The sequence below is a fragment of the Physeter macrocephalus genome, chromosome 7 (genome assembly GCF_002837175.3).
Source record: "Physeter macrocephalus isolate SW-GA chromosome 7, ASM283717v5, whole genome shotgun sequence".
Lineage (NCBI taxonomy): Eukaryota > Metazoa > Chordata > Mammalia > Artiodactyla > Physeteridae > Physeter > Physeter macrocephalus.
Genome location: NC_041220.1, coordinates 140742178 through 140766793, shown reverse-complemented (window position 1 = coordinate 140766793; position 24616 = coordinate 140742178). Strand labels below are relative to the sequence as shown.

General features: G+C 44.6%; 1 protein-coding gene and 1 long non-coding RNA gene across 2 annotated transcripts in view; one reads left to right on the top strand and one right to left on the bottom strand.

The window, feature by feature from the left end:
• The window catches only part of NOCT (nocturnin), a 43884-nt gene extending 43378 nt beyond the window's left edge, over positions 1-506 (bottom strand). The window contains exon 1 of the mRNA XM_028492324.1: positions 25-506. Within this exon, the coding sequence (XP_028348125.1) occupies positions 25-491 (467 nt within the window). The 5' untranslated portion in view covers positions 492-506. The remainder of the gene's footprint in view (positions 1-24) is intronic.
• Positions 507-2760: 2254 nt separating this feature from the next.
• On the top strand, positions 2761-19334 carry LOC102993644 (uncharacterized). Its single transcript, XR_447504.4, has 3 exons — positions 2761-4141; positions 4818-4911; positions 19156-19334. It is a non-coding gene; the product is annotated as an uncharacterized lncRNA (long non-coding RNA).
• Positions 19335-24616: the final 5282 nt, after the last annotated feature.

Genomic DNA, 24616 nt, shown 5'->3' with positions numbered 1-24616 from the left:
GGGGCGGCGGAGGCCGCCGCCAGGAGCCGGGGGGAAGTGGGGCGGGGGGCGGCGGCGGGCGCGGGCGAGCGGCGGCGCGGCGGCGGGCCGGGCGGGCGGCGCAGGCCGGGCGCGTCCCTCTGCAGCAGGGCGGAGCAGAGCCGCCGCGGGCTCTGATACATGCCGGGCGCCGCCGCCGCCGCCGCCACCCCCGCCGCCGCCGCCGCCGCGGCCCCTCGCGCGCCCGACCCAGCCGCGGGCCTCGCCGACGCGGGCGAGCCGAGCAGACTCTCGGGGGCGTCCGAGCGGAGGCTCCCGGGCTCCTTCTCTTCCCGCCGCGGCCCGGGGGAAGGTGCTGGGCAGGCGAGCCCGAGACTGAGCTGCTGGTGCTGCGGCTGCTGCGACGCGAAGACGCTGTCTGCAGCCAGCGGGCGAGAGCTGGTGGGTAACCGGCGAGCGCAGAGCGCTGACAAAGCGGGCCCTACCAAGCGCGGCAGGGAGGGGGGATCCATGGGACCGGAGCCCGGCGCGACCAGGCGGGGACCCCTCGAACCGGAGTGATACTGATTTGGGAGGAAGCGGATCTTAAGCTATTTATAGGGTGGGGGCTGTGGGCGGTCCAAAGTAACAAGGATCCCTTGAGGCGGTTTTAAAGGAATGAGCCTCCCCTTCCGCTGGCTGCAGTGGAAACGCCCACAGGCTGGGAGACCCAAGACTGCTCCTGGGCTGTGGCCCTGGAGACACGTGGGTGTCCGAGTGGAAGCCAGCATCCGTGTGTGCGTGTGAGTGTACGTGTGAATCCGGTAAAAGGTGTCCGCCCCCGACGCCGTCGGCGGGACATGTTGCGTTAAACGAAATTAAGCACGGTAAAGCCACCACTGTGTGCGAGGGCGATGCTGAGGAAGACAACGTCCCTTTCCTCAAGAATGTTATCCTCAGGCAAAGGCGGCCGAAGGTGGCAAGAGAAATCAGACCATAAAGCTCTACAAGGTAGATTAAGATCAGTGCCACAAGTTTTCGCAAGTTTGGCGATAGAGGTCAAAACAGGCCTGCGATTTCTAGAAGGTTTATTAGAAGACTTGGCATTTGTGTTGGGCAAAGACTTGGAGGTCTCGGTTTTACACTTGTGGAATTTGGGGTGGGGGGAGAGTGGTGGTGATTTACACATGAAAAAGGGGAATAAAGAAAGCCCTGGGTGTATTTACAGGAACAGCTCTTAGTTATGTAGGATGGAAGCTAAGGAGTAAGAAGACAGATGCTTGGATAGGTTATACTGCGGGAGGCAGACGTTATATTAGACGTAATTTGGTAGGAAACGGTGAGCTGTTTTGTGAGCTGCGCAAGGATATGATTTAGGGCCGTGGTTTCCTTGAGGTCATGTATCTCGGGCATGTGACAAGGCAAGAGAGAGAAGTAGGCCAGCTGATAAAAAAGTTATTCTAGACTTGCATCTAGTACTGGAAAAGAATGAATGGAAGAAATATCTCAGCTAGATTTGGGCAGGAAATAGTGACTAACCAGGAAAGGAAGTGGGGTGAGGGGGAGGGAGGCCCAAGACTGGATTCCTCTCTGAATGATTTATGACCTAGAAATGTTTTCTTGCCGGATTTCCCATGGTTCTGGTGATTCTCCTGTCTTGAGGAATTGGAAGCTTTTCATTACCGAGGATATTCAATGTATGTTCAGGCCTGGGCAATATATCTGACACCCGGAAGGTGTGGTTGCATCAGCTGGCACAGGTTGATCATAACTCCTGGGAGATATGCTTCTTGGCAAATCATTAAATCTCTTAGTCTCACTTTCCTTGTCTATAAAAACAGACAGAATCATACCTTAGCCACTAGGTGAAATAAAAAGTGCTGATAAAACTAGCCTATAAAAAGTGTTTTGCAAATATAGCAAAATGTTGATTTAGAATCTAGGGTCTATGGGAGTTCACTTACAATTCTTTTTCTTTCCCATGTGTTTGGAAATATTCATAATAAAGTGTTGGAAGAAAAGTGCCTTGAGGGACTTGCCTGGTGGCGCAGTGGTTAAGAATCGGCCTGCCAGTGTAGGGGACACAGGTTCGATCCGTGGTCGGGGAAGATCCCACATGCCGCAGAGCAACTAAGCCCGTGAGCCACAACTAGTGAGCCTGTGCCCTAGAGCCTGTGCGCCACAGCTACTGAGCCCACGTGCCACAACTACTGAAGCCCGCGTGCCTAGAGCCCATGCTCCGCAGAAAGAGAAGCCACCGCAATGAGAAGCCTGCGCACCAGAACAAAGACCCAACGCAGCCAAAAAGTGCTTTAAAAAATCAAAAGTGCTTTCAACTATAAACTGTCATTATTAAAAGGGACTCGGGGACTTCCCTGGCGGTCCAGTGGTTAAGACTCTGTGCTTCCACTGCAGGGGGCACAGGTTCGACCCCTGGCGGGGAAACTAAGATCCCACATACAGTACGGCGCAGCAAATAAATAAGTAAATATTAAAGGGATTCAAAGAGCATGCTGTCCTGAAAGTGGGTCAGTAGTATCATTTCTGTTACATGTTCAATACTGTATGGGAATTCCCTGGCAATTCAGTGGTTAAGACTCTGTGCTTCCATTGCAGGGGGCACGGGTTCAATCCGTGGTCAGGGAACTAAGATCCAGCATGCCACTCGGCGAGGCCAAAAAAAAAAAGGAAAAGAAGAAAAAGAAAAAAAAAATACTGTATACTTTAATCAATCAGAAAAGTGTAAATTAAAACTTTATTCACTTCAAAAATTCATTCAGTAAGCATTCGTTGAGTACACATTATGTGTGGGTCTCTACATTAGGGCATACGATAATGAACTGAACAAAGTGTGCTCATAGTTTAGTGGGTGAGACATTGTATAAACACAAATACTTACAATCATCCAATAATAAATATAGAATCATGATATGAACAAGGCCCTGTGGAAACACAGAAGAGGAAGGTATCTAACTGCCTGGAGAAGTCAGGAGAGGCGTTTTGAACAAGATGGCTTCCAGGCGGAAAGGGCTGATGGAGGAGACCCACCGAGAACAGCAAGGGAAGGAAAGGAGGAATGTTCCAGGAGCAGCAAGTAGCACACTTGGAGAAGCCTTGAGTGCAGGGTGCCTGTAAGGGAGTGGCAGGAGATGAGGTGGAAGCTGTGGGCAAGAACCAAAGTGTCAAGGGTTTTCCGAGGAGTTTGGACTTTATCCTGAAGGTTCTGCGGAACCTCTGAAAAGACAGATAGGTTGCACTTTGACGGTTGCCTTTTGGAGAGATAATCTGTCAGCCGTGTGGAGGATGGATGGGAGACCAGGGGAGAATAAGAATAGCGTGGTGAAGAAGAGGACGTGCTGGTTCAGAATCTCTGGAGGAGGGGCAGGACAGGCACACGTATTTAAAAAGAAAACCACACAGGTGATTCTGATGCACCTTCCTGTTGCTCCCTCAATACTACCTCCCAAACAAATAAATTGGGGGCAGTGATGCAAAAGAGATGGGTTTAAGAACTATGAAGGAGACAGAAACTACGGGGTTGAGTGACAAATTAAATCCAGGGGGTGAGGGAGGAGAGGACAGAGTCTAGGGACGACCTGGGTGATGGTAGATGATGGTACCAAATCAGGAAAACAGGTGGAGATGGCTCTCTTAGGGAGGACACTCCCTGAGAGTTAAGATGGGAACAGATCGTTGAGAGGCGCCCGCGGGGCCCCCAGGTGGAGTCACTTTGTAGGCAAGTAAAACTAAGGACTGGGAGCTCATAGCAGAGTCAGGGCCAGACATGTTTGAGGGTCCAGTAGTTGAAGCCATGGATAATGAGATCACTCACAAAAAGTCTCTGAGTGAGAGAAGAAAAGTGTTAAAGGATGAAATTCCTGTGAAACACATAGCTTTAAGGATGGCTGGAAGGGGAAAAGACTTGAAACCTGATCAAAGAAGGAGAACAGGGGGAGACTGGTATCTTCGAAGGAAGGGAACCGAAAGTTTCTACAAGGGTAGACCAGTGACAAATGCCCCCAAGAGGTCAAGGCAGCGAGTGGATCCTTTGGATTTGACAACGGGAAGGCCACTCTTTACGTGAACAGTTGTAGGTCGGCTGTGGTGGTGGAAAGCAAGTGGCAGCGGTCAGCGAGGCCGGAAGGCAGGAGACCGATGAAAGAACAATGGCGTAAAGAACCAGGTGAGTCTTTTTTCTCTCAAGATTGGAGCAACCTCAAAATAGAAATAGAGGAGAAGGAGCCAAGAAACATAGAAGCTGTAGTTTTTCTCCTGTTGAGACTTTCTGCTTAGCACTGCTGTTTGCCCAGCAGTTTCACTAGTTCCTTTGTTAACGTCTAACGTCAGCTGTCTGAAGTGAAGCTATATACACATGTGTACACATATATGTATACACGCATTCAAAGATATACACATATATGAGCAGAGGGGAAGGGAAATTTCTCTGTCTTCTTCTTCTTATAAAGCCACCTATCCTATTGGATGAGGGCCCTACCCTTATGACCTCATTTAACCTTAGTTACCTTCTTGAAAACGTTATCTCCAAATATAGTCATATTGGGGGTTAGGGTTCAAAATAGGAATTGGGTGGGGCGACACATTTCAGTCCATAGCACTGTCAAAGACCGGAAGTACATCAGTCAATGAATAGTCAAAACAAAAAGTAATGAGGTCTCTAATTCTATCACTATAAATGATTCTTCACTTCTAACTGAAGTGATATCATCTTTAACATATTTAAAAATGCAGAAAAATCCCAATTGCTTTGAGCGTATTTTTATATTTATTAAAGAAATTCATTCAAAAATGTATGTTCAACTCTGTTGGAGTTTTTTCACTTATTATATCCCTTTTCTCAGAAGGTAACACTGTTCCAGGCGTCTTTTCAGAGGATCATCAGGTATCCTGAACCAGGAGAAGGTGGCTCTCAGACCTCTCACTGGGACTGCAAAGGTATGATTGATCCATGTGCCCTCAGTGGCTTTGCTCTGACACCCATCACCGCTGTGGAGCCGGGGCCTTGCTTCTCATAAAGTGGGCCCAGCCCACAGCTGGGAACACTGAGGCAGGCGCGTTCCTGCGAGACGGAGTGAGGGGTGAATTTGGCTGGGGAACTCCCCACGGCCTTACCAAACTCTTATAATTGCACTGCCACCTATTCCTGTTACCCCAAAACTGGTTTCTCCTCTTGGTGGGTGTCGAGACAGTAGACACAACCAAGCCGCACATTGGGAGAAGGAAGCATTTATTATCACTTACAGCAAGTAAGGAGGACACCGGGGGTCTTTCCCAAAGCAGCATCACCCTGAACAGCAAAACTGAGGAAGTGTTTTGTTTTTTTAAAAATTTATTTATTTATTTATTTATTATTTATTTTTGGCTGCGTTGGGTCTTCCTTGTTGCACGCGGGCTTTCTCTAGTTGTGGCGAGCGGGGGCTGCTCTTCGTTGCAGTGCACGGGTTTCTCAGCGCAGTGCCTTCTCTTGCTGTGGAGCATGGGCTCCAGGCACGCGGGCTTCAGTAGTTGTGGCTCATGGGCTCTAGAGCGCAGGCTCAGTAGTTGTGGCGCACGGGCTTAGTTGCTCTGCGGCATGTGGGATCTTCCCTGACCAGGGCTCGAACCCGTGTCCCCTGCCTTGACAGGAGGATTCTTAACCACTGTGCCACCAGAGAAGCCCAGAGATTCCATCCTTAAATTTACCTCATTGTATACGGCAGGGCTGTTGGAACTATCATGTCTGCATTCTAGGCAGGAAGCCGAAGAAGGGAAACAAGGGACCGCATCAGCGATTTGTTCCCATTTCAAAGATCTTTTCTAGAAGAAATTCCAACAATCTCCATATATATCTTAATGATTATCTGACCACAGCCTGTCTGCAAGGGAGATTAGAAATGTGGTCTTCTAGCCGAGTAGGTGCTCTTCAAGTTAGCAAGAGAACCTGAAATCAGATTGGTAACTAGCAGTTTCTCTTACACATAAGGACTAAGGAATGCAACTTTTATATCTGAAGTAGACATGCAATAAGTGATTCAAGCTTACATTGTGTCATGATAAATAATACCAGAGAATGAGTTGGGTATAGGGACATATTCACTTGACAGTTCTGTTGTCACTTGCGAATAAATCTTGCCATTGGGACTACATCATCACGATTCAAAAACAAACTTCTTCCTGTTTCATTTGTTCTCGAAACAAATATTTCAATGTCTCCTATATGCCAGGCACTGTTTAGATGCTTGAGATATACCAGTAAACCAAGATTCCTGCCCTTGTGGAGCTTATATGCTAAGGAGTCTAGAGACAATGAGCAATAAATAAATACTTCAGAGATGAAGATGTAACATAAATTCCAGGTCTTAAATCCCATTTTGTAGCACACTGTCAAATGACCAAACTAAAACCATTTAGTTACACGTTTGAGATCCTTTATTCAAGGGAAAATAACCCATTGCTTGGGGGAGGACAGTGCTTCGCAAGCAGTGGGGCCTTCCTCTGGAGGGATTTTGGGCAAGATTTTTACACAGCTTTAGAAAGAGCAAGCGGAAACAGGGCATGACTGGCCTGGAGTTTGGGAATTTCCTTGTAAGGCTGGCAAGTCCTGTCTTCTCGGCTAAGGTTAGCTGGCTAAAGCTGATTTGGAGGACAGTGGTTGGTGTTTGTTCGGTTTCCTTGACAGTGAGGCATTTGGGGTAAGTGCCGGCTGACTTAGGTTTAGATGTGTGACACGTGTAGGGTCGCTGGGGGTGCCTCCGTTCTGTGGGTCCCAATATACAAATGAACTTTATCGCTTCTCAGTATAAATAAACTGGTACAACTTTTGGGGAAAATGCTATGAAATGGTCATGTCCTTTGTTTCATTAACTCTACTTCTTAGGAATCAGAATCTATCCCAGGAAATAATCCTAAATACTAAAATGCTTTCTGTATAAAGATATTAATCCTTTTCCCCCATTAAGATAGGGGAAAACAGGAACCAGTCAGTGATAGGGTAACGGTTAAATACATCATGACACCTCCATGGGCATTAAATGACATTTATAAAAAACTCTGGGGAACTCCCTGGCGGTCCAGTGGTAAGGACTCCACGCTCTCACTGCCGAGGGCCAGGTTCAATCCCTGGTCGGGAACTAAGATCCCACCTGCTGCGTGGTGCATCCAAAAACAAACAAACAAACCACCTGATGACGTGGAGGTAGGCTTATAATACAGTGTTATGTGAAGAAAAAACTATGATGCACGATTATTGGAAGAAAACACTCCAAAATATTAATAGTGATTATCTTTGAAGGTTGGCTCCTTCACTGCCCCCCCAACTATTTGGATACATTTTTATAATTTTCTTGACTGGTCATCTATAAACTGGTTAAAAATTAGAAGTTAGCACAACCACTTGATTTACTTGATTCTAATGTGAGTATTTTTTTAAAATATATTTATTTATTTATTTTTGGCTGCATTGGGTCTTCATTGCTGGGCGCGGGTTTTCTGTAGTTGCGGCGAGCGGGGGCTACTCTTCCGTGCGGTGCGCAGGCTTCTCATTGCGGTGGCTTCTCTTGTTGCAGAGCACGGGCTCTAGGCGTGCAGGCTTCAGTAGCTGTGGCACACGGGCTTCAGTAGTTGTGGCACGTGGGCTCAGTAATTGTGGCTCGCAGGCTCTAGAGTGCAGGCTCAGTAGTTGTGGCGCACGGGCTTCAGTAGCTGTGGCATGCGGGCTTAGTTGCTCCGCGGCATGTGGGATCTGCCCTGACCAGGGCTCGAACCCATGTCCCCTGCATTGGCAGGCGGATTCTTAACCACTGAGCCACCAGGGAAGCCCTCAATGGTTTTGAATACATTTGCAGAATTGTGCAGTCATCAGGACAGTCAATTTTAAAACATTTTGATAAACCTAAGATGAAATGCCACAGATATTAGCAGTCACTCCTCGTTTCTCTGCAATTCCTCCATCCCTGGGCAACCATGAGTCTACTTTCTGTTGTTGGGGGGAAGAAAATTTCCTCTGTAGTCTTAGGTTCTCCTGACTGGTCTAAGAATTATATTGACATGGGACAGATTAACAGGAGAAAATCAAACCAAACTTAATATTACATGGGAGAGACCCAGAAAAAAACAGTAACTTGCCAAAAGGGCCAAAGACCTAATTCTAAATACCATCCTCAGATAAAGAGGAAAGATGATGTTAAGGGTAGGGAGAGTCAGTTATGGGAGGTTACCAGGAAAAGCACAGTTGATAAGAGTTTGTCGAGGTAATGCTCTTTCATGTATGGGGAGGGAGACACCCTTACAAATGGAGATTTCCCTTACAAATGTAAGTGTTTCTTCCAGAAGGCAACTCCCTACTTGGTTTGCAGAGCCCATCCCTTGTCTGCTTTTTCCCAGAAAACAACCAGTTTAGCACAATTAATATGCCAAAAACATATTTTAGGGTGGCAAATTCTCACCTACTCTTTCTCTATAGATTTACCTGTTACAGACATTTCCATAAGTAGAGTCATAATACGTGATCTTTTTTTTTTTATATATAAGTTTATTTTATTTTTGGCTGTGTTGGGTCTTCATTGCTGTGAGTGGGCTTTCTCTAGTTGCGGCGAGCGGGGGCTACTCTTCATTGTGGTGTGCGGGCTTTCTCACTGCGGTGGCTTCTCTTGTTGTGGAGCACAGGCTCTAGGCACGCGGGCTTCAGTGGTTGTGGTATGTGGGGTCAGTAGTTGTGGCTCACAGGCTCTAGAGCGCAGGCTCAGTATTTTTGACACGCAGGTTTCAGTAGTTGTGGAGCGTGGGCTCAGTAGTTGCAGCACACAGACTCTAGAGCGCAGGCTTAGTAGTTGTGGCGCACGGGCTTAGTTGCTCTGTGGCATGTGGGATCTTCCCAGATCAGGGTTTGAACCTGTGTCCCCTGCATTGGCAGGCAGATTCTTAACCACTGTCACACCAGGGAAGCCCAATATGTGGTCTTTTGTGGCTGCTTTCTTTCACATAGTATAATATTTCCAAGATTCATTGATGTTATAGCATGAATCAGTACTTCACTCCTTTTCATGACCAAATAATATTCTATTTTAGGGATGACCGCAAGTTACTTATCCATTAATTGGTTGGTATATTTGACTTGTTTTCACATTTTGGCTATTATGAATAATGCTGCTGTGAACATTTGTGTATAAGTTTTTGTGTGGACATATGATTTCGTTTCTCTTGGGTATAAACTTAAGGCTGGAATTGCTGGGTCCTATGGTAACTTTTATGTTTAACCTTTTGAGGGACTGTCCGACTGTTTTCCAAAGCAACTGCACTATTTTATATTCCCACCTGCAGTGTAGGAGTTTCCCAGTTCTACTCATACTCACCAGCAGTTGTTAGTATCTATTTGTTTATAGCCATCCTAGCTAGTAGGCGCAAAGCGATATCTCATTGTGCTTTTTTAAAAAAATTTATTTATTTAATTTATTTATTTGTAGCTGCATTGGATCTTCGTTGCTGCGCGCAGGCTTTCTTGTTGTGGTGTGTGGGCTTCTCATTGCGGTGGCTTCTCTTGTTGCAGAGCACGGGCTCTAGGTGCGCGGGCTTCAGTAGTTGTGGCTCGCGGGCTTAGTTGCTCCACGGCATGTGGGATCTTCCCGGACCAGGGCTCAAACCCATGTCCCCTGCATTGGCAGGCGGATTTTTAACCACTGAGCCACCAGGGAATCCCCTCATTGTGCTTTTGTTTTACATTTACCTAATGATTAATAATGTTTGGAAAAATGTCTATTCAGATTTTTTGCCCATTTGAAAAGATTGGATTGGGAAGTTTCCTGGTGGCCTATTGATTAGTATTCCAGGCTTTCACTGCCTGTGGCCCGGGTTCAATCCCTGGGAACTGAGATCCCACAAGTGCGTGTAGCGCAGCCAAAAAAACAAAAACAGAACATTGGATTATTTATCTTTTTATTATTGAGTTGTATTGCATATATTCTGAATAGAAAGTCGTTTTGAGATATATGATTTGCACATGTTTTCTCCTATTATGTGGGTTGTCTTTTCAGTTTCTAGATGGTGTTATTTAAAACACAAAAGTTTTAAATTTTCATGAAGTCAAATGTATTTATTTTTTTGTCACTTGTGCTGTTGGTGTCATACCTAAGAAACCATTGCCTAAACTCAAGGTCATAAACATTTACTCCTATATTTTCTTCTAAGAGCTTTGTAGTTTTAGCTCTTATATTTAGATCTATAATACATTTTGAGTTAATTTTTGTATATGGTGTTAGGTAAGGGTCCAACTTTAAATTGTCTTGGCACTCTTGTTGAAAATCATTTGAGCATGAATGTAAAGGTTTATTTCTGGACTCTCAGTTGTATTCCCTTGATTTATATGTCTATCATTTTGCTTGTGCCAGACTGTCTTGATTGCAGTAGCTTTGTGGTAAGTTTTGATATTGGAAAGTGTGAGTCCTTTAAATATGTCCTTCCTTTTCAATATTGTATTCCAGGGACACATAGTTTTTCAAGGCAGGAGGCTGCCGTGTCCCCCTTTGCCTGGCAAAGCAATAAAGCTCTCCTTTTCTACTTCACCCAACACTCTTGTCTCCGAGATTCCATTCGGCACTGGGGCAAAGAGGTTGAGATTTCGGCATCACAAGTTCCTAGGGGCTGTTGACAGGGCCAGTGGCAGCAAGACCGCACTTCAGAGTGAGTGCTTTGTGTTCATTAGAGATGTTAATGCGAGGGGTGAGGCGCGAGCGGGGAAGCTGTGCTAGGGACGGGGGATGTGAACTTCAAGAGGGGTAGCTTTAGCAGACCTGTTAGCCAAAGTGAGAGTGAGGTTGTCACTCTTAGGGGTAAAATGTAATATATTTAATCCATAGGTGCCACTTGATGTAACACCGGGATAGATTTTGTCCACGGGCTCTAATGCTTGGGAAATTTACTATTGCCTTGAATTCCCATTCCACGTGGACGGTTGTAAGAGAGCCGAAAAGACAAGAAAGAATAGACAATAATGGCCACTCATCCTGCTTCCAGTATTAATATCCCCCATACCCAGCATGGACAGAGATGTTTGCCAGGAGGAGGGGCTTTCACAGAGCAGCAGAAGCCAAGTAAGCCAAGAGCAATGACAAAGCCAGCTACTAAGCCTGCCCACCACATCACGTATCTATTGGTAATTTTGTCCTTTTGAAAAGTAACTTAAGGTCGATGACAGGTTCACAGGCGTAAGGAGTGGCTGGCTCAGTAACTTCTTCCTCAGGCATGCCTTCACTCTGGTATGGTGGCCCACGGAGTTAAGTCCTATAATTTTCAGGCAGAATGCATGGTCAAGATTACTAGGTAGTGGCCTGTCCACTTGGGGTCTAACTGGACGTGTGGATTTCCAGCCTTCCAGGTTTTCAAATAAACCCAATCCCCAGGGGAGAAAGGATGTAAAGTGATGTCCGAAGGGGAAGGCAGTTCCGGATCCCTGTAAGTGTGTAAAGCTTTGATTATTTCCCCTCTCTGTAAGGTATATTTCTGTTGGTGCATATTCCTAAGGTTGGTTTTCGAGCTGAGTCCTTCAGGAATGGGCCTCCCATACATGAGCTCATATGGACTCAACCTGAGCTTTCCTTTAAGGACTATTCGCATTCTCAGAAGTGCTCTGGGGAAAAGGGCGATCCAGGGTTGATGAGTGTCTTGACATAGTTTGGCTAAGTTTCTTTTGAGAGTTTGATTTGTTTTACTTTTCCTGAGGATTGTGGTCTCCAAGTAGAGTGTAAACCCCATTTAATTCACAGGGCTCTAGAGACTCCTTTAGTAATTTGGGAAACAAAGGTGGACCCATTGTGACTCTGGATGGACTTAGGGAGCCCAGACCGAGGGATTATTTCTTTGATCAGGGCCTTAGAGAACTCCAAGGCAGTCTTGGTTTGGGTGGAGACTGTCTCCATCCAACCAGAGAAGGTGTCAGTCAAAAACAGCAAATATCTGAAATTTCCTTGTGCCCAAGGGCATTACTGTAAAATCAGTTAGCCAGTCTTGACCTGGATATGTGCCTATATAGTGGGTGGGGGTCACTCCCTTGACCCCAGTGGGGAGGGGAGGGGTGTGAGTGTTGAGCTTAAAAAAGAAAAAAAAGAGTGTATTCTAGGTCTCTTGAATTTCTATATGAATTTTAAGATCAGCTTATCAATTTCTGCCAAAAAACCAGCTGGGATTTTGATAGGAAACATGTTGAATCTATAGATCAGTTTGGGTAGGATTGCCCTTTTAACAATATTAAGTCTTCTGATCAATGAACATGGGATATCTTTCCATTTGTTTAGGTATTCTTTAATTTCTTTCAACAATATTTTGTACTTTTTAGAGTATGACAGTTTGGTATTTTGGAAAGAACAACGGCCTTGGAATTAGTCAGGTCTGGATTTGAATCCCAATTTTCCTACTCAGAAACTGAGTGACAATGGGAAAGTTATATAATCTCATCAAACTACTTTTTTCATCTGTATGATGGGAGCTGCCATACCTAATTACAATTGTTAACAATTGTTAGGGTTAGATGAGATACTGGAAATACACTCAGCGAGAGAGTCTACCACATGGTAGGTGTTCAGCAATATTATTCCTTTTGGAAAATTCCTTTTAGCATTACATCATCTCATAGTATACTTTCTGATTGATCTATGTTGCTGTTTTGGTTTTGTGTGGACCTGTTTTTAAACAGTAAGCTCCCTATTTACTCTTGTCCATTTTCTATACCATGACAGCCAGACCAATTTCCTGAAACCTACTTCCAATTATATTATACTTTTTCTTTTTTTGGCATGCTGCCATATGCAGCATGTGGGATCTTAGTTCCCCGACCAGGGATCGAACCCATACCCCCTGCAGTGGAGGCGCAGAGTCTTAACCACTGGACCACCAGGGAAGTCCCCTTTTATTTTATTTTATTTATTTATTTTTTAATTACATTATACTCTGTTGAATAACCCGCAGTTTCACCCCGTTACTTTGTCTGTAGAGTCCAAACTTCCTTAAATTTCCAGGTCTTACCCTACCCGGCCAACATTCTCTTCAGGGTTGTCTTCTCTCTATAGAAATTGGACGAGAGATTCTTTGTCTTTTTTTAAAAATAAATTTATTTTATTTATTCATTTTTGGCTGCGTTGGGTCTTCGTTGCTGCTCGCGGGCTTTCTCTAGTTGAGGCGAGCGGGGGCTACTCTTCATTGCGGTGCGCGGGCTTCTCATTGCAGTGGCTTCTCTTGTTGCAAAGCTCAGGCTAGGCGTGCAGGCTTCAGTAGTTGCGGCACGCGGGCTCAGTAGTTGTGGCTCACAGGCTCTAGAGCGCAGGCTCAGTAGTTGTGGCGCATGGGCTTAGTTGCTCCATGGCATGTAGGATCTTCCTGGACCAAGGCTCGAACCCGTGTCCCCTGAATTGGCAGGTGGGTTCTTAACCACTGCGCCGCCAGGGAAGCCCTGGACCAGAGATTCTATGTTGTATAGCAGGGCAGAGAGAGTTGGGATGACATCTTGGGCTTGCTGTCACAGGTATCTATTCCTTTACCCTCACAACAATGCAGGCAGCTGTATAATCAAGAACATTCTATCCTCCACGCTTCAGGTTGCATGGCTCTGTTGTTAAGCAGAGCTCCTCTTTATTGATAGTGAAGTAGCAAAATATAGACTGTCTTGGTCATACAGGTAACTGACAGGATTGAAAATGTAAAATGTTAAAACAAATAGTCCATTATTATGGGATTATATGGAATCGTGTGTGAAACTTTTGAAAATTTTAAAGCACTATAGAATTTAAAGAATATTTCATTCAATTAAAAAAAACCCAATAGTCCAAAGCCAGTCATTCAGAATGTAAATAAATAAGCAGAGAAAATATTATACTGTAATTATGAATATAAACATGATACAATAGAATCCTTTTGACTGGAGTTATCAGTCTGCAGCTGACAGAATCCAAAGCCTACCATGGCAACCAAAATTGATTTAAATCTCCAGTGTCCATCTGTGAAACCCTTAACAATAAAAAATAAAATAAGATAAAACTTTAAAAACCTACAACAGGGACTTCCCTGGTGGTGCAGTGGTTAAGAATCTGCCTGCCATTGCAGGGGACATGGGTTCGATCCCTGGTCCAGGAAGATGCCCACATGCCCGGAGCAACTAAGTCTGTGTGCCACAACTACTGAAGTCTGCTAGCTACAACTACTGAAGCCTGCTAGCTACAACTACTGAAGCCCACGTGCCTAGAGCCCGTGCTCCACAACAAGAGAAGCCACAACAATGAGAAGCCCGCGCACCGCAAAGAAAAGTAGCCCCTCTCACCACAACTAGAGAAAGCCCGCGCGCAGCAACGAAGACCCAACGCAGCCAAAACCAAAACAAAACAAACAGAAAACCCTACAACATACCAATTGGTTTAATGACCACGTGGATTCCACACTTCCCTGAAGATATTTTTTTGGAATAAGAAACCAGTTAAAAAGTTTTCCCTTGGATATCTCTGTAGCACTAATGCCCTGGGCTTTGAGATAGGTGTGAATATTTCAGTACAACCTAAAGACTTCACAGGGCCCAGGTACTGATACAGATCCTCCTCTTCTTTTTCTTTTTCTAAATGAAATTTGGAGTTTAATTAGAACAGAGATACGATACAGATCCTCTTCTTAATGGACTCTTGTCTAATAGTAATTCTTCCACTCAGAGCTCCTAAGGAACCTGGCCTCCAGTTTGTGCTGAGCATGTACCCAATTCTGAAACTTGTCCCAGCTACATTTTTGCCAAGCTGAAACAATTGTCATTATGTTTTTGCATACAATTCTTTCTGGCTTCTTTCCCAGTTAAGGAAATGTGTTTCCCCAGTCCAGCCCTCACCTACAGAGCTATGTGTCATCAATTCTAAGATATAAGATACAAGTTGGATTTTTTTTTTCCCTTAACATGTTAACACCTTGGAAATGGAGATAGTCTCTTAAATTCAATGAAATTCACTATTTACAATCATCAGATGTGTAAATTATAACCGATCCTTTCTTAACCCCTTTTTGAGATCTGCTTTTCTTCACCTGTACTAAGCAATTCATGATTTTCCTGTCCTCTGCTAAATCCTGGTTGGCTGAGTTAGCCTGAACTGTGTTAGTAACAGGGTCATCATGGAATCTGAGTCCCAGGTCCCAAAGTGCACAAGTTCTTTGACTTTTAGGATGTTCATAGACATTTTTTCCCCAATGTCTAAATATTCTGTCCTTCAGTGTAGAAAATGTGATGGTCCCAATCTTACTCTTTTGTTTGGCTTAAATATCATCTGTTTATTAGAGACCAAACTAGTAGAAAATTAAATTCCCCATCTAATATTTCAGATGTTCCCTCTCCTTTTTCCCCATCCACTCACCTAACAAAGCTGTGTGTTAGCACTTGGGCAAACTAAACAACCTGATTTTTTGTTCACATCAGAGAGTCAATCTCTGAGCTACTTGTCCATGTAAATAACAACCAATTTATCTCATGATCAAACTGTGGTATAGTTTGATAAGGCCTTCTGCATCTATACCTTAAAAAAAAGGAAACATCTTTTTTGTGTGTATCTAAATCTTCTACTCATTTGCATACCCACCCCTCAGATGTCTGGAACCAATTTGGTAGTCCTCCAAATTGTATTCCTTTTTTAAAAAAAATTGTTTTTTTGTTTTTGGAATTTGATCTTAAAAAAAAGGAAACATCTTTTTTGTGTGTATCTAAATCTTCTACTCATTTGCATACCCACCCCTCAGATGTCTGGAACCAATTTGGTAGTCCTCCAAATTGTATTCCTTTTTTTAAAAAAATTGTTTTTTTTTTTTTTTGAATTTGATTTGATTTGATTTTTTTATACAGCAGGTTCTCTTGTTAGTTATCTATTTTATACATATTAGTGTTTACATGTCAATCCCAATTTCCCAATTCATCCTCCCCGCCCCCTGCTTTCCCCCCTTGGTGTCCATATAAGCAAATTGTATTCTTAAACTTTCATTAACTGGTATAATAACGAGGGAGCACACAGCAAAACTGGTAATTCTACCAAAGCTTTATTTAAAATTGAACCACAGCCTTCCGGCAGACACCCCAATAGGATCTTACCAGCCACATGGAGCTCCACAATGAAAAGAAAGATCTATCTGCAAGAAACTGTCTGGAAGCTTAGCATCAAAGGAACTGCTAGGCTATAAACATCATCATGAGTTAAGACTGTGTGCCCTCAGGGCCACATAGAATTATTTATATCAGAATTGAGACCCTTTCTTGCAAATCAGCAGATATCCTTAAACCTATGTGAACTGACTGGGAAATTATATTTTGTAGCAGGAGATACAATATTATTACACAGGGACTCTATCCAAATGGGATCACCAGCCATTTTCAAACTTTTAAAAGTATCAGAATATTTCTATTAAAAATCAAAGTTTTTTTTGTCGCTGTTGTTGTTTTTAAATCAATTGGCAGCCTGTGATATTGATACTATACTATAAGAAGTGAGTACTGGGGCTTCCCTGGTGGCGCAGTGGTTGAGAATCTGCCTGCCAATGCAGGGGACACGGGTTCGAGCCCTGGTCGGGGCAGATCCCACATGCCGCGGAGCAACTAAGCCCATGCGCCACAACTTCTGAGCCTGCGCTCTAGAGCCCACGTGCCACGACTACTGAAGCCTGCACGTCTAGAGCCTGTGCTCCACAACAAGAGAAGCCACTGCAATGAGAAGCCCATGCACCGCAACGAAGACCCAACAACGAAGACCCAGTGCAGCCAAAAATAAGTAAATTGAAAGAAGTGAGTACTTACGTATGGCTGATTCCTTTTGCTGTGCAGTAGAAGCTAACAGAACATTGTAAAGTAACTATACTCCAAAAAAAATTCATGAAAAAAGAAGTGAGTACTGCTGGGGTCTAGAAGGCTATAGGTTCCAGGTAGAGTTAAACCCTGCGATTGGTGATAAGACTAGAAAACAGCAGTGAGTACAGTCACCATATAACAAGGAGCAGGACAGTGTGATGGGGATAGTGCAGGGAGATGAGGGGCTTCCCAAGCTTTCCTTCATCTACAGGGACTAACTTGTAAAATTTCTTTCAAGTCTCCTGCTTTATCATAGAAATCAGTGCAGTTTGGCCCTCTACTCCATAAAGTTTGTCTTAAGTAAACCTGTTTTATTCCTAAATCATGGAGTGAAATGTGTACACATAAAAGATGTGCTGAATTTATTGTGTGGCTTCAAAGAATCTCCGGGCACGTTGCTGAGGATCAGACTCGCGTGCTGAGTGAGCCAGGTTAGTATGGGTGCTGGAAAGTACGCCGGCTCTGGGATGAGGTAGAGCAGAGGTGGCGTTCCAGCTCTAACATGTAGCAGCTGCATGAATTTGGGCAGGTTATTTAACCAGTCTGAGCTTCAGTTTCCTCAACGATAGAACGGTTTTAACAGTGCCTGTCTCAGAATGGCTATGCATTCTCCCCTTCTTCTTAAGCAACAGCACCCTGAGTTTTGGCAAGGCGTGGTGCTGAAACCCTGCAACTCACATTGGGACCTGAACCCAGGTTCTCTCTCTTTTTTTTTAATAGATCTTTATTGGAGTATAATTGCTTCACAATACTGTGTTAGTTTCTGTTGTACACCAGAGTGAATCAGCCATATGCATACGTGTGTCCCCATATCCCCTCCCTCTTGCGTCTCCCTCCCACCCTCCCTATCCCACCCCCCCCTATCCCACCCCTCTAGGTGGCCACAAAGCTCCGAGCTGATCTCCCTGTGCTATGTGGCTGCTTCCCACTAGCTAGCTATTTTACATGCAGTAGTGTATATATGTCCATGCCACTCTCTCACTTCACCCCAGCTTCCCCCTCCCACCCCATGTCCTCAAGTCCATTCCCTATGTCTACATCAAAAAAACAAACAATCCAATGAAAAAATGGGTGGAAGACCTAAACAGACATTTCTCCAAGGAGGACATACAGACGGCCAAGAAGCACGTGAAAAGATGCTCAACATCACTAATCATTAAAGAAATGCAAATCAAAACTACAATGAGGTGTCACCTCAAACCAGTCAGAATGGCCATTATCAAAAACTCTAGAAACGGGCTTCCCCGGTGGCGCAGTGGTTGAGAATCCGCCTGCCGATGCAGGGGAACCGGGTTCGTGCCCCGGTCCGGGAGGATCCCACGTGCCGCGGAGCGGCTGGGCCCGTGAGCCATGGCCGCTGAGCCTGTGCATCCGGAGCCTGCACTCCGCAACGGGAGAGGCCACAACAGTGAGAGGCCCGCGTACCACAAAAAAAAAAAAAAAAAAAAGATAGAAATGTTTTTGTTTGCCTATGGAGAACAGTATGGAGGTTACTTAAAAAACTAAAAATAGAACTACCATAGGACCCAGCAACCCCACTACTGGGCACATACCCTGAGAAAACCATAATTCAAAAAGACACATGCACCCCAATGTTCATTGCAGCACTATTTACAATAGCCAGGACATGGAACCAACCTAAATGTCCATCGACAGATGAACGAATAAAGAAGATGTGGGACCCACGTTCTTTTAACTGAGATCACACACCTGGTCTCAGGACTTAATGAAACTCACTTTCTTGATGTCTCATAGCAGAAAGAATTCAGTGAGAGACAAAGTGATAGGTAAGAAGTGGATTTATTTAGAGAGAAACACACTTCACAGAGTGAAGGCACAGAGAGGCACCAGGGTATGGGGTTGTCAGTTTTTATAGGGGTGGGTAATTTCATAGGCTAATGAGTGGAGGAGTATTCCAGCTATTTGGGGGAGGGGTGGGGATTTCCAGGAATTGGGCTACCGCCCACTTGTTGACCTTTTATGATCGGCCTTGGAACTGTCATGGCGCCTGTGGGTGTGTCATTTAGCGTGCTGGTGTGCTACCATGAGCGTATACTGAGGCTCAAGGTCTAGTGGAAGTCTTACCCACCATCTTGGGCCTAATTGGTTCTAACCATTTATGTCGTGTCCTAAGGCTATGTCATTCTTTTAAAGGTTGTGCCCTGCCCCCTTCCCTCCTGTTTCACTACCATTTGGGTTCCCAGCTTCATAGCATTTCTCAGTCTCCCCAGGAGGTAGGTAGAGCCAAATGACTAAGTTTTCCAATGGAGTATGAGCAGGAAGGATGTGTACTACTTCCAAGCCTTGTCCACAAAATATCCCATGTGCTTTCCTTCATGTTCCGTCTTCCCTCCTCTCAGGAGCTGAAATGGCCTTTACAGTGATGGCCGGAGTGACTTGCAAAGCAATGTACTAATGATGGCGGAGACTCAGTTAGCCTGGATCCCTGAATGACTGTGAATCAGAGCCCTTGCCAACTTGGAATTGGTGCTGGAAGCTCGGCCTCTGTGCACAGGTGCCGAATTGAATCTCAGAGACACGGTTTGGGGTGAAGTAGAAAAGAATAGCTTTATTTCTTTGCCAGGCAAAGGGGGAACACAGGAAGCTCATGCCCCTCAATAACTGTTTGTTCCAACCTGGGAGGATTTGTTGAGCAGTTTTATAGCAATGGTTCAAGGGCAGGGTTGCTGATAAGGATTAGGGTGTGTGCAGGGCCTGCACTCCTTTAATCTGGCCTGAGGTGGTTTCTTGAAGAGCTTCTCTGGTTCCTTTAATCTGGAATGAAGAATGCTAACATCTTCCACTTGTTGGGGGTTTTAGTTCTGTAAGGAGCTCAAAGATATTGTTATGTATATCCCTTGAAGTAGAACCAGGACCCTGCCCCAAGGCTGCACTTTCTGGACTGTACCTTCCTTGTTTCTGCATCCCCTCCCTTCCCTGATTAGCAACTCTGTGAAAGCCTTCCATGCCCAGGAGCCCCACAGGGTGCTGCTTGGTTCCAGTTTCAGCAGAAAGTATAACACTCAGCTATGAATATAAGATTGTAATTAATTGTCTTTGCGGTTTTGTTTATCCACCTATAAACTGGACTGGATCCTGAATTTTTCTACTCGAATATTTGGCTATAACTCTACAAACTAACATTTCCAATATTTCTCCCACTTTTGGCTTGGAATCATTGAGAACTAAAGCTGCCCTTTTCCTGAAGCCCTGCAAACTGAAGCTGAATACTTGATATACATTTAAGAGAGATCATCACAATAGCCCATGTTTAGATAATCTCCCTGCCTATTGCTGTGTGAGCCACTTAGAAAGTTTACCTGCACACTGATGACATCATCAGAGACATTTCAAACTGCAGAAAGATGCTTCGACCGTGACATCTAAATATCTCTTCAAGGGGCTTCCCTGGTGGCACAGTGGTTAAGAATCTGCCTGCCAATGCAGTGGACACGGGTTCAAGCCCTGGTCCGGGAAGATCCCACATGCTGCAGAGCAACTAAGCCCGTGCACCACAACTACTGAGCCTGCGCTCTAGAGCGCACGTGCCACAACTAGCGAGTCCGCGTGCCACAACTACTGAAGCCTGCATGCCTAGAACACGTGCTCCGCAACAAGAGAAGCCACGACAATGAGAAGCCCGCGCACCGCAACGAAGAGTAGCCCCCGCTCGCCGCAACTAGAGAAAGCCCGCGTGCAGGAACGAAGACCCAATGCAGCCAAAAATAGATAGATAGATAGATAGATAGATAAATAAATAAATAAATGAATGTCTCTTCAACTGGAAGCTCTCAGGACTCGGACCGTGGGTTTATAATTTGTTCCAACTACTAAGCTTTGTTTTTCTTCTGTCGCAGTAGAAGTGCCTCTTATTAAATACCTGATTTCACGTAGAGTACAGTACTTACTTTGAGAGTCCAGCCCTATCACCACCTCCTGAAATGAGACGCAGCCATCTCACTGAACTGACCTATTCTCAGGACTAACTGCTTCAAACAAGATATGGAGTCATGTATCAACTTAGCTTCTGGATGGTGAAACTTCCCTGGGAAGTTTCAAAGGGGGGACTCAAAAAAACACAAAAATAGGATACAAAATGTGTCTCTTTGGAATATTTTAAGCTGGTTGATTTCTAAGAAACAGCAGATCTGGGAAAAACTCTGAAAATCAAATAGGAGTTACCCTTTTGTAAGAAATATTTACATTTGTAAGGGACATCTCCAGTTGTAAGGGTGGTTCCCTCACTATACCTGGGAGAGGTTGACCAAATCTCTAGAAACTCTCATGAATGGAGAAGGCAATGACTTAAATCTGCATAACAACCTCACCCTTGTTTACTGTGCCTTTGCCTGTAACCCCACGGAACTGACTCCCCCCACCCTCAATGTCCTCTGTGGTCTTTAGTGAGAATGGTATTTAAGGTGAGGGCTTCAGCCGTCTTGGCGAGTGACTCAGTTTTCCTGGGTCTCTCCCATGTTATTAAATTTTTGTTTGATTTTCTACTGTTAATGTGTGTCATTTCCAATTTAATTTTTAGACCAGCCAGAAGCACCTAAAAGAGTAAAGGAAAATTTCTTCCTCCCTGACAGAAGATAAGCTAACTGTTGTTTTAAAAGTAATATTGTTTTCTCCTTTTATCATAAGTAATGCATGAATACAGTCTCACTTTAAGACATTAAATCATTCAAACAATGGAAGACCAGCCTCACTTTCAGCCCCTCCTGTAAGCAGACAGGTTTGGGGGGTGGGTCCCCAGAGAAAGAGAACCAGGCCTGACTTTCTTGACAGAAGAGAATCCATTTTTGCCCTAAGCCATTTTGTGATCTAAGCCTGGCCACAATGCTTGCCCTTGAACAGGTCTCAGTAATCAATGATCTCAAGGGAACAAAGGAATGGAGGAACAGAGAAAAGGCAGCCAAACAATAGTGCAGTGATAAAGCAGAGTCCTAGTTCCTCCTCAAGGGATTATACATAATAATAGATCTCTGAGTTCAGCAGGAACTAAGGTCCCCACCCAGGTGGAGGGTGGAAGGATGATGTTGACCTTCCCACTTCAGTCAGCTCAAGCTTGGACTCTGTTGACCTTTGCCCCAATTCTATGCTGACTACTCCTCTGCTCAAGCTCATGAATATGCGTGTACCCTTAGCTTAAAACGTCCTCAGTTTTGTTCAGGGTGATGCTGCTTTGGGAAGGATCCCTGGTGTTCTCCTTACTTGCTGTAAGTAATAATAAATGCTTCCTTCTCCCGATCTGTGGCTTGGTTTTATATATTGGCTCAACACCCACCGAGAGGCACAACCAGTTTTCGGGTAACATTCCTTCCAGCTAACTCTTACTAACAGTTTCCTTGGAAGGAGCCTGCCTAAGGCCCCTGGGAGGAACTTGAGCTGCATCGCCTGGGCTGGCCGAACAGAAGGGAGAGGAGGTGCCTGAGAGGGGACGAGCCCTAGGCTTCTAGCTATAAAAGGATTGCTTTCCTGCTTTTGGGGAACAGTCATGTTTATTATCGCTGTTATTGATAAACGTTCTTTCCCCTAGAGTATACAGTGTTTGAGAAACATAGGTGAATTCCTCCTGATACTCATTATTTCGAGACTGGGTTTAACCACAGCTCTCTGGGTACAGCTCAAAAGAAGTTTAAATTTCTTAGCATCTCTGCATTCCAGTTATAGCCTGGATTCCTGAGGATACACTCTATGTGGAGATTTAGCAAACACCTGGTCTTTTCTGTAGTACCTGAAAGATGTGGGTATAAGCCATTATGTGTTCTGTTTTCAAATGGTAAATTCATCCTGGTTTTTTTTTGATTCTGGGGGTGGGACAGAGATACCTTAACTGTTAATTGTTAACACATCGAGTATTGAGTATTTGCCTTTCTCTTTAGGAGTGAACACTAAACTATAAATTCTTGGATTGCAGGATGCTGTTTTTCCCACAAGATGGTGTATATTGGGGAGCTCAGTTTCATGGCCACTAACTCTTTAGAGGAATCTTATCCATTCCATGAAACTTTATAATGAGCACCTCCGTAATCCAGGCATAGCTGTAGGTGCTGGGCAGGTTACCCAAAAAACTGGGTTTGCCTCTTGGTGGATGTTGAGCCAAAAGATACAGCCAAGTCAAAGATTAGGAGAAGGAGAGATTTATTATTTGTAGCAAATAAGGAGAACACTTTTCCCGAACAGCAAAACCGGAGAATTTTTAAGCTAAGGATACATGCATATTCATGAAGGGGCTTGAGCAGAGGAGAATTCAGCATAGAATTGGGGCAAAGGTCAACAGAGTTCAAGGTTTAGTTGATTGAAGTCGGAAGGGTCAGGAAAGGTCACCATCACCATCCCTTAAGTTCTAGTTGATCTGGCGGTTGATCGCTCGAGGGGGGCTTGAATTCTGCAAAACAGCTCAAGAAAGTGCTTCAGGCTAATCTTTACAACTGAAACAGAACTGGAAGTCTTTACAACTGATTTGGTATCTTTGCTATCCTTACTTCTCTTGCCTGATAAGTTTGTTCTTTTGTTCCCTTAAGATCATTATGAAAAGATCATTGATTACTGAGACCTGTTCCAGCGCAAGCACTGTGGCCAGGCTTAGATCGCAAAATGACTTAGGCCACAGATGGCTTCTCGTATGTCAAGAAAACCATACCTTGTGCTCTTTCTTCCAGGACCCCCTACCCTATCTACTTACAGGCATACAACAGTGAATGAGACAGCCGTTATGAAACTTACATTCTAGCTGAGAGAGAAGACAGATAATAGGCCAGCAAAATAAATAGGATAATTACACAGTGTGATCAATGCTGTGAAGGAAGTAAATAAAACGATGTGATAGAGAGTAGTAATATCTGAATTGAGACTGAAGGATGAGGGTGAGCCCCCCACTGTGGGAAGGGCTGGGGCAGGGGACTACCAGGGTAATTGCCTTGAGGTGGGAAGATCATTTGATGACGTTCAGGTACAAACGGAGCCAATGTGACAGGAGTCAGATCACAGCTGTCGTATAAAGAGATTTGTTTTTTTGTTTTTTGTTGTTTTTTACTTAAAGAAAAATGCACGGGCTTCCCTGGTGGCGCAGTGGTTGAGAGTCTGCTTGCCGATGTAGGGGACACGGGTTCGTGCCCCGGTCCGGGAAGATCCCACATGCTGCAGAGCGGCTGGGCCCGTGAGCCGTGGCCGCTGAGACTGCGCGTCCGGAGCCTGTGCTCCGCAACGGGAGAGGCCACAGCAGTGAGAGGCCCACGTACCGCCAAAAAAAAAAAAAAAAGAAAAAAAAAGAAAAATGCACAACATAAGAGTTGGGAGTTTTGGGAATTCCCTGGTGGTCCAGTGGTTAGGACTCCACACTTTGACTGCTGAGGGCCTGGGTCCACTCTCTGGTTGGGGAACTGAGACCCCACAAACCATGTGGCACGACCAAAAAAAATTTTTTAAAGTTGTGAGTTTCAAATAACCAATCTAACCTTACACCTAAAGGAACTAGAGAAAGAACAAACAAAACCCAAAGGTAGTAAAAGGAAAGAAATCATAAAGATCAGAGCAGAAATAAATGAAATAGAAACAAAGAAAACAATAGCAAAGGTCTATAAAACTAAAAGCTGGTTCTTTGAGAAGATAAACAAAATTGATAAACCTTTAGCCAGACTCATCAAGAAAAAGAGGGAGAGGACTCAAATCAATAAAATTAGAAATGAAAAAGGAGAAGTTACAATGGACACCGCAGAAATACAAAGCAATATAAGAGACTCCTACATGCAACTCTGTGCCAATAAAATGGACAACCTGGAAGAAATGGACAAATTCTTAGAAAGGTATAACCTTCCA